Source organism: Peromyscus californicus, unplaced genomic scaffold (assembly GCF_007827085.1).
Source record: "Peromyscus californicus insignis strain IS unplaced genomic scaffold, ASM782708v3 Scaffold_4__1_contigs__length_199733344, whole genome shotgun sequence".
NCBI lineage: Eukaryota > Metazoa > Chordata > Mammalia > Rodentia > Cricetidae > Peromyscus > Peromyscus californicus.
In genome coordinates this window covers 96,615,686-96,626,272 of record NW_026294562.1, presented here as the reverse complement: position 1 = coordinate 96,626,272, position 10,587 = coordinate 96,615,686, and the positions used below count along the sequence as shown (strand labels likewise).

Here is a 10,587-nt window from a genome sequence, read left to right as displayed (position 1 = left end):
ACTAATTTTAAGAAATCATCATCAATTAGGAATAACAGACTTCTCTTGAGCATATTTGCAAATATTTTCTATGATTTAAAATTTAGGATGATTTTTATTTTGTATATTTAAGACAGATAACATAATGTTACTGAGCCAGACCAGATGGCACATGTTGGTAATTCCTGTACTCAGGAGACTGAGGCAGAAGGATTGCATGTTAAAAACAGCCTTGCTTACTCAGTGAGCTACAGATAAACCAATGAGTAAACATTTTAACTAATACATTTTTATTTTGAAAAAAATAAAATTAGACAGTGATAAGAATCACAGAATACTATTCCAATTGTCTTACTTTTCAATATTGACAAAGTGGTTCTTCAGAAGTCTCTTGTAGATAAAATTAATGAACAGGTTCATTAAATGTTATAGAGTTTATGGCATAAAATATAGCTAGTTAAAGTCTCATGAACTTGCTTGTTTCCCAAACCTACATAAAGGAAAGGTGAATTGTGAGCAGCACCAGAGACTTCTCCCAAATATATTTGTTGAACCAGATGGGGTTTGGTCATGTAGTACATTCAGAATGATTCTTTCTGACAAGTACTGCTAAAACATGTAAGCTGGGCGGTGGTGGCGCACGCCTTTAATCCCAACACTCAGGAGTCAGAGGCAGGCGAATCTCTGTGAGTTCAAGGTCAGCCTGGACTACAGAGTGAGTTCCAGGAAAGACATAAAGCTAAAAAGAGAAATCCTGTCTCAAAAAACCAAAAAAAAAAAAAAAATGCAAGTAAAGAGAAAACAAGTATTGGCTTTCAATCATTAGAACTACAGAGCAAAAGAAAATTTCAGTCTTACAGAATATGGAAACTATGAAGAGAAAAAAATCAATAGCCCATTTTATGATTGATAAAATATATAAGTTTCTCAGATGTTCTGAAGCAATGTATGTATGTTTCTGCCCTTGATGGTCTTCTACAGAGACAACCATACATGGGTGAGCACAACAGAACCTCAGTGATCGAATTCATCTTCCTGGGCCTCTCACAGGACCCACAGACCCAAACCCTGCTCTTCTTCCTCTTTCTCCTCATCTACCTGCTCACTGTGCTGGGAAATCTGCTCATCATCGTGCTCATCCACACAGACCCCAGACTCCACACTCCCATGTACTTTTTCCTTAGAAACTTGTCCTTTGCAGATCTCTGCTTTTCTACCACCACAGTTCCCCAAGTGCTCATCCACTTCCTGGTGAAGAGAAAGACCATTTCTTTTGTTGGATGTTCAACTCAGATAGTCGTGTTACTTCTGGTTGGGTGTACAGAGTGTGCACTTCTGGCAGTGATGTCCTATGACCGATATGTGGCTGTCTGCAAGCCTCTGCACTACTCCACCATCATGACACACTGGTTATGTGTCCAGCTGACTGCAGGGTCCTGGGCCAGCGGTGCATTTGTGTCCCTGGTAGATACCACATTCACACTGCGTCTCCCTTACCGAGGAAACAATGTCATTAACCACTTTTTCTGTGAACCTCCTGCCCTCCTGAAGCTGGCTTCAGCAGACACTTACAGCACAGAAATGACCATCTTTGCAATGGGTGTGATCATCCTTCTAGCACCTGTCTCCCTCATCCTCATCTCCTACTGGAACATCATCTCCACTGTGATCCAGATGCAGTCTGGGGAGGGGAGGCTCAAGGTCTTCTCCACCTGTGGTTCCCATATCATTGTTGTTGTCCTCTTCTATGGCTCAGGAATATTTGCATACATGAGACCAAACTCCAAGACAATGAATGAAAAGGATAAAATGATTTCAGTGTTCTATTCAGCAGTGACTCCCATGCTTAACCCTATCATTTACAGCCTGAGAAACAAGGATGTCAAAGGCGCTCTCAGGAGAATAACTGCAAAATAGTACTGGAATGTGTGTCATAATTGAGTTGACCATTGTTTGAACAGAAAACAGATTTTCTTACAATGTTTTCCTTATTTTACCCTTTTCTTCCAGTTCCTTCTATTTTCCTCCATTTTTCTTTGCTTGGTAGCTATGTGAAAGAAATTAAATTAAGGTTTAGAAATAGGAAGTAAAAAGAAATTAGTGATGAGATGAGGGCATAAGAATGGAGGAAAGAAGAAAAGTGTCAATAGGCAGGAAGAGAGAGGAGTGACAGCAAAGATGTTTCTCCTCTCTTATCCACAAAGATGTTTCTCCTCTCTTATCCACAAAGATGTTTCTCCTCTCTTATCCACAAGTCAATAATGAATTTGGCCTAATTAGGCATCTAGCTATCTATCCAAATATCCATCACAAATATTTATGACAACATAGTTATTTCCTCCATTGTTGCATGCATTCAATAATTGTATTTTGAATATATGTTTTGTTTCCCATAGCACAGTTGTAGAATTTGGGACATAAACATGACAATTGTGTGACATTTAACACTCCCTATAAAGTAACATTTTAAAGTAATATTTCTTGAAATTGAAAATAGATTAAATTAAATGAAAAAGAAATTATAGAATTCTTCTTTTGAGTTTTTTTGTTTATTTTTAAGTTAAAAATTTCATTAAGAGCATTACATTTTAAGTTAAAAAATACTTTGAGAGCATTCATCCCCAAACCTTCCTACCCTTTTGTGTCTCTCTCTTCTCCCATATTCCCCTTCATTCCACTAGACAGTATCATTTCCACTTTTAACATTCATGCACAATTTGTGTGACTGTAATATCTCAAAGTAATAAAGGCAAAATATTTTTGTGAGAATGGCTTAATTTGCTTATAGTCATTGTCTTCATTCACCCATTTTCCTCAAATTTATGTGACTTACTGTCATGTATATACACCCCATTTTTTATTCATTTTCCTATTTTGGGTCACCCAAGTTGGTTTGATGACTTCACTATTGAGAACTTGCTGCAAGAAACTTTGATAATCAAACATCTCTACAATGTGTTCAATTGTAGTTATTCAAGTAAATACCCAAGAGTTGCTTTTAAAGTCATTTAACAGTCTGTAACTATGTGACTGAATTATTCTGTTGTAATAGTTTTGCCAGGGTCAATAATGCTGTGAATAACTATTTAAACTGCTTTTTTAGTCTATAAAGCATTAGGATAGCTGAGAATTCCTTCATGAAATGCTTCTCCAGTTGCCACTAATGAACATTTTTGTTTAATATCTAACCTAACTCTTGCTTTACTGAGATTAACTATTCTTCATCCCTTTGAAATAGAGATAAACCCCATGTTCTTTCTTGTACTCTTCCCATGACTGTTCAAGTATCATTGGGGATTGACTTAAATAACAGGAGGATGTGGTGTGTTTGTGTATGTGTATATATGTGTATATGTGTATGTGTTGTCTTTCTCCTTTTTGTCCCTTTCTATGACTCTTTATTTATCTCATTCATTTACTAGTTCCACATTTATGCCCAAATAATTCTTAACTACTTGCCCATTCCATATTAGAATTAGACCTTCTGTCTTATGTTCACTGGTGGCAAATTACCAGATTGATTTATTTTTAAGTAACTGCATTTCTATGGCTTGGTGGTGTTGCTGTTATAACTGTATTTTATCTTACCTCTGTGTGGTTTTGGGGAATAAGACCTCAAGAGTATGCTATTTACTAAGGAGATACCCAAGTAAAACTGAAAGAGGTATCCAAACTAACACATGTAAAATTCACAATGTAAAACACATACACTATATCATTAGGAGTTATTTCATTATTATGTTCATTTAGCAGATTAATAATAGTAGGTTTTCCATAGGGTCCATGACCTATCTAGGTCTCAGGTTCTTGGATATTTTAGCGGTATCAGATATGGGTTTTATCTCATGGAGTGGGCCTCAAATCTAACTTTTAAAAGTGGTTGGTTATTGCCATCACATTTATGCCACTACTACACCAGTATTTTTTTTTAAGGTGAACCATTATTATAGTTCTTGGGGTTTGTAGCTTATAACGATGATTATTTTTCTACTCTCACAGCATCCACTGTATCTTACAACAACATGAACGCTAGTCAGTAGAAAAGAATCTGCTAATTGGATACCAGCTTGATTTCTCCATGTTTAATGGCATAAGTAAGTGGTGACTTCAGCAAGAAGTTCTTAACATTAAGTTGTGGAGGGCAGCCAGAAGCCTGTACTGTTTGGGGGAATCCATTTGGACCTTTGTTCCATGACTTGACAAGATGTAAATCATTTCTGGTACCAGGGGTTTTATATGGCAGCTTAAGATATCTAGTTTGGGGCATTGCTTTCCCCCATTATATGGTAATTTCATTTAAATTTCTTTCTTTTTTTTTTTTTAGGAAATTTTTTTAAATTTTATTTTACAATACAATTCAGCTCTACATATCAACCACGGGATATAAATTTCTTTTTTATTTTTATTTTTTTTTTATTTATTTTATTTTTTTTTTTTTTGGTTTTTCGAGACAGGGTTTCTCTGTGTAGCTTTGCGCCTTTCCTGGAACTCGCTTTGGAGACCAGGCTGGTCTCGAACTCACAGAGATCCGCCTGGCTCTGCCTCCCGAGTGCTAGGATTAAAGGCGTGCGCCACCACCGCCCGGCTATAAATTTCTTTTTATATGTACCTATTTTAGGAAACTTCCATAGTAGTAGGGTTCCATATGACTTTTCAACTTGCCTTTTGTATTAGTTGTCACTCCCCATTTTCCATCTTTTACCTTGCCCTCCCAATCTCTTTCACATTCAGTCTTTCCACTCAGTTTCATCTGTATCTCTTTATAATACTAAATTCTATTTCCTCTTCTTTGGAAGATTCTCTTTCCCCCTACTTCCTTACTAGCTCCTCACTACTATAGTTATTCTAAATAAAACACACATCTCTAAACCTTAAAAAGTAACATCCACATAAAAGAGAAAACATGCAATGTTTGTCTTCCTACGCCTGGGTTACCTCACTCAGGATGCTTGGTCTAGCTCCATCTTACATATTCATAACTTTTTCTTAGTAGTTGAATAATATCCCATTGTTTAAATGTATCACATTTTCACCATATATTGATCAGTAGATAAACATCTAGGCTGAATTTCTGATGAGCAAGTATCTCTATAATAAGATGTAGACTATTTTGGATATGTGGCTGAGATTAGTGTATTTGGATATTGTAGTTGATCAATTTTCAGTTTTTTGAGGAACCTCCACACTGATTTCCATAGTGGCTGACCAATGTATATTCCCAGCAGCAATGAGTAAGTATTCCCTTTACTCCCCACGATCTGATGTCATTTGTTTGTATTAATCTTGGCCACTCTGACAGTGACGAAATAAAATCTCAAAGTAATTTTAGTTTGCATTCCCCTAATGGCTAAGGGTATTGAACATTTTTTAAAATATTAATATACCCATAGATCAGTGAATTGTTCGACCCTCATCAGAGAACCTCCTTCTCAGAGAACCTTCTTCTTGCAGTAGATACTAGTTAACACAGAGACCAACAACTGGACAATGTGCAAAGAGTGTGAGATTTTGGAGTACTCAGACCTCAATGAGATGTCTTTATCAAAATCCTCCTCTCTAGGCTCAGGATGTATGCAGAAGAGGAGGCAGAAATATTTTAAGAGTCAGACTTGGTGAATTACTCAAAGGAAATAATATCTTTATTATTTCTGTTGTGCATATGAACTTATAGAGCCTGTGACAGGAAGCACAAAACCTGCACAAGTTCAAGCCAGATAAAAGTCTCATAGAAGAGGAACTGGGCACAAAGTCTCATCCTTCACCAAGAAGCTATTTGCAATTGATAGCTGCTTGGAGAGAGAAAAGTTAGTTTTCTCCAATAGTGTGTTACTGAGTATATCAACTGTGCACCAAAGCAGAGCCCATGCTCGGGAGTAGTTGGTCAACATAAAAGGACTCCATGCTTTTCTTGTGTGATCTTTTGGTTTGGTTTTGTTATATTTTGTGTTTTAGGTTTTTGTTTCCTTGTTTTGATATTTGTGGAGGTTGTTTGTTGAGAGACAGAGACAGACAAACAGACAGACAGGAGAGACTGAGAGGAGGGAGAGAGAGATTCGTGAGGTTATCTATTTCATTTCATTCTCTACTGAGACATACTGTTTCTAACAAGCAACTAAGCACCCATTATACATTATGCTATGTGAACTCTTATCTTCTTTAAAAGCTCAAGTGTCCTGCTAAGGCCAAAACAGTTTGCCAGGCTTTATCCTTTGACATTATCTTCATTACCTATCAGTATTCCTGTGAATCAACCAATCTTCAGATGCTTCATAATTGGAAACGAGTTAGATTCTGTACCATTGAACTCAAGGGTTTTCTCATCCAGCTGTCTTATTTTTAGCTTTATTTCTAGTCTCTTAAATTTACAACACTCCTGTAATTCTATCACTTGTTATTCTGCTAAGATGCTCTCTATTCAATTTCAGAAATTTATATGATTTAGATTAAAATCAATGCCACAAATATAACATCAGTTTTCATGTCTATTTCCCAAGCTCTATAAAAGTGCTTGCAATATAAAATATATCTTCTAAATGTAACTGTCAAATGCATGTCCAAATGCAAGTTGACTTCATTGCCAGAGATATAGTCCCCTATTTGCGAAATACTATTTTTCCTTTGAGTTTTTTTGACAGATACTAAGCACTTATTTTTTTGTTATTTCCATATTGACTGTATGAGTTAGAAAGGAACTATTTCCTGTTTGTCCTTCCTCCCTTCCTTCTTCCATAAGATCCCCCCTTGCTCTCTTCCTTCCTAATTCTCACTTCCTCCATTTGCAAATCAAAACTTCACCTTCTTTTTTCTTTCTTTTCTTTCAGTTCACTTTCCTTTCCTGGGTTTATTAAGATCCCTTTTTTTAAATGATCAATGGGATGAAACAGATAAAAACATATGAAAAATGAGAAGAAAATGTGAAAGAATGACATAAAATAAAAAAAAATCTTGGAGAAAATTCCTTCCCTCCACATCTCTGCCATGCTCAGCACAGTCACATTGCCATCTCAAAAAAAGTTATCTTATAGTCATTCTCCTGAGAGCCCCTTTGACATCCTTGTTTCTCAGGCTGCAAATGATGAAATTCAGCATGGGGGTCACTGCTGAAAAGAACATAGAAATTACTTTATTCTTTTCATTCATTATCTTGGAGTTTGGCCTCATGTACGAAAATATAGGTGAGCCATAGGAAAGACCAACAATGAGATGGGAACCACAGGTGGAGAAGACCTTGAGCCTCCCCTCCCCAGACTGCATCTGGATCACAGTGGAGATGATGTTCCAGTAGGAGATGAGGATGAGGGAGACAGGTGCTAGAAGGATGATCACACCCATTGCAAAGATGGTCATTTCTGTGCTGTAAGTGTCTGCTGAAGCCAGCTTCAGGAGGGCAGGAGGTTCACAGAAAAAGTGGTTAATGACATTGTTTCCTCGGTAAGGGAGACACAGTGTGAATGTGGTATCTACCAGGGACACAAATGCACCACTGGCCCAGGACCCTGCAGTCAGCTGGACACATAACCAGTGTGTCATGATGGTGGAGTAGTGCAGAGGCTTGCAGACAGCCACATATCGGTCATAGGACATCACTGCCAGAAGTGCACACTCTGTACACCCAACCAGAAGTAACACGACTATCTGAGTTGAACATCCAACAAAAGAAATGGTCTTTCTCTTCACCAGGAAGTGGATGAGCACTTGGGGAACTGTGGTGGTAGAAAAACAGAGATCAGCAAAGGACAGATTTCTAAGGAAAAAGTACATGGGAGTGTGGAGTCTGGGGTCTGTGTGGATGAGCACGATGATGAGCAGATTTCCCAGCACAGTGAGCAGGTAGATGAGGAGAAAGAGGAAGAAGAGCAGGGTTTGGGTCTGTGGGTCCTGTGAGAGGCCCAGGAAGATGAATTCTGTCACAGATGTTCTGTTCTCCTCACCCATGAATCATTATTTGTCTCTGTAGATGAGCATCAAGAAAACAAGCACGTAAACCAGTTTTTTCAGAACATGTGAGCATCTTAAATATTTTATTCATACTCCCCAATTTTGGACTATATATTTACATCTGAGTTTCATTTTGCTGAGTATCTTGACAATTGAAGTTTGTTTGAAACTTTCTCTTCTTAGCTCTTGTAATAGCACCAGTAAGAAAGAATCATTCTCAGTATGTGCAACCATTCACAGACAACTCACACTTCTCAAAATTCACAGTGTTGCTTGAAGTCTCCATGTCCTTTTACTTGGGGTTCTAGGTAAGCAAATTGGTGTGTCTGTAAACCAGTTTACATTTCTATACATTTATGAAGGCTGAATTTTTCATAGTTACAAGAAAATCCTAATAAAACATTCTGGGGAAAACTGAAAACTGTAGCGATGTCTGTGATTCTTTCTTTAGCCCAGCACTCTATGTTTTATTTTTACTTTGAAGAGAGTCCTGGAGAACATTAAAAATAGCTACCTCCTCTGAAGTTTTACTCAGTAATATATTTTGAATAACACCCAATTTGGGCTGTGTATTCATTCATCTCTTTTTGCACAAAACTTTTTAACAAAAATAGCACAAGTTTAATGTCATTGGTACTTCTTTTTTTTTTTAACAACAACAAACAAGTAGGTTTACTACATTAATATTAGAAACGAGTACTCTAATGCAAGTCATCTAGCAAGAAGACAATGCACATAATTGGAGAAAATGTTTAGAAATCATATAAGGACATGTTATCTATAATATATGAAAAGTCTGACAATTCAGTAAAAAAAAAAAGTATGACATAAATAAAAAATAGGTAAAGGATTTGAGCAGAGCTTAGCCGAAAATGTACAGACAATCAATGGCATAAGAAACAGCATTCAAAAGCATCAGTCATCATAAAAATGAGTCCAAATTATGAGCTATGACTTTACACCCATAATGGTGATTAAAATTTCAAATACAGGCAATCCCAAGTGCTTATGGGAGTACGGAGAATATAGAATCCACTTATATGGCTTGAGAGAGTGAGTATATTCATTCATCTCTTTTTGCACAAAACTTTTTAACAAAAATAGCACAAGCTTAATGTCATTGGTACCTCTAACTTGCAGTCATTAACAGTTTCTTTTGCTTTCACTTTTTAAAATCAACATTTGTCTTCAAAATATTTTATAATCTTTATTATTAAAAACTTACAAATGAAAATCATCTCACACAAAATATACTAGAACCAAAAATCTATACATCAAATGAACTTCTAAACCACTAGAAAGACCATGAGTTATGAGAGAGAATATAAAGCTAGTTGTTTATCTAGTCATAGCTTTGTCGAGTATTTTTCATTTTTGGTCATATGTAAAACATGTCCAATAGTGAAAGTGAAAAGACCAGTGTGAAGCTCCACTGTTTCAAAATGCTGTTCAAATTCTCTTTAGGGCCACATAAGACTATTATTATTACCAGCTGAAAGATGAAAAAAGAAATTAGAGGAATCATTAATCTGACTTCTCTAATGCCAATTATTCTGTATCTTACACTTTTGAATGAACAAAGTACAGTTGAGAGGTAACACAACCAAGTCATGGCAGCAGAATTTCTGTTTGAAGGCAGTTATTTGAAATCAACTAAGCTAATAGAAAAGAAAAAAACATATTGTTAAATAGAGTTGAAAAATCCTATAAGGCACTATTAAATAAATATTTGAGCCGGCCGGTGGTGGCGCACGCCTTTAATACTAGCACTCGGGAGGCAGAGCCAGGCGGATCTCTGTGAGTTCGAGGCCAGCCTGGTCTCCAAAGCGAGTTCCAGGAAAGGCGCAAAGCTACACAGAGAAACCCTGTCTCGAAAAACCAAAAAAAAAAATAATAATAATAAATAAATAAATAAATAAATAAGTAAATATTTGTGTGTGAGTATAATACCTAAAAAATAGAACAGGAAAAACACAGGAGTCAAATTTAATGAAGTCATATCTGAAAATTTTCCATATCTTGAGGGAGATATGGACATCTAAATCCATAAAACTTACAGAATCCCAATTGGCTCAACTATAAAGAGATCTTCTCTGAATCCATGTATAATCAGGCTATCAAAAGCCAAAGCAAGAGGGAGAATCAATCCAATGAGCAGTAAGAGACAAACACCATCACAAAAAAATGTAATCCCCATGAGACTAGCAGCAAGCAGTGGGACTAGGTTAGCAATCTGGGCCTCTACTTGTGTTGGGATAAGTGCATAATCTTCCTTTAATAATGCACTCTGTAGCCAGAGTCCATTGCCAGGTTGTACTATTCACACACACACACACACACACACACACACACACACACACACACACACCAAACAATGCTCCTTGAAACCTGGCAACAGCCTAAGATCCACATCTGCATTAAGTTGCACAAACACCACTCTCTGAACAGTGGATTGTTACTCCTCTTTTTAATGACCATCAAACACAGACTCTAGCCAGTTGTAACATTCATGTACAAGTAACTGGAAACAGGGCTCATCCAGCCTGAGCTGATTTGGAGTACATGAACAATAAGGCAAACTGTATTCTGCAAGTAAACTTTAATGAAAAATCTTCTATTTTCAATCTTATGCCTATGCATAATGTGGCATGGATGTGACTAAAATCAGAT

The 10,587-nt window shown here is 36.7% G+C and overlaps 2 protein-coding genes across 2 annotated transcripts; one reads left to right on the top strand and one right to left on the bottom strand.

The window, feature by feature from the left end:
* Positions 1-972: 972 nt before the first annotated feature.
* Positions 973-1,896, top strand: LOC128094964 (olfactory receptor 2D3-like). Its single transcript, XM_052713588.1, has one exon. The coding sequence runs from the start codon at positions 973-975 to the stop codon at positions 1,894-1,896; it is 924 nt and encodes a 307-aa protein (XP_052569548.1).
* A 5,097-nt stretch (positions 1,897-6,993) lies between these two features.
* On the bottom strand, positions 6,994-7,914 carry LOC128094939 (olfactory receptor 2D3-like). The gene has a single exon (XM_052713544.1). It carries the CDS (start codon positions 7,912-7,914, stop codon positions 6,994-6,996), a length of 921 nt encoding a protein of 306 aa, XP_052569504.1.
* Between the last annotated feature and the right edge of the window lie 2,673 nt (positions 7,915-10,587).

What these genes read in the sequence shown, in the direction of transcription:
- LOC128094964 (XM_052713588.1), top strand. Translation starts at nt 973, where the DNA reads ATGGGTGAGCACAACAGAACCTCAGTGATCGAATTCATCTTCCTGGGC.
- LOC128094939 (XM_052713544.1), bottom strand. Translation starts at nt 7,914, where the DNA reads ATGGGTGAGGAGAACAGAACATCTGTGACAGAATTCATCTTCCTGGGC.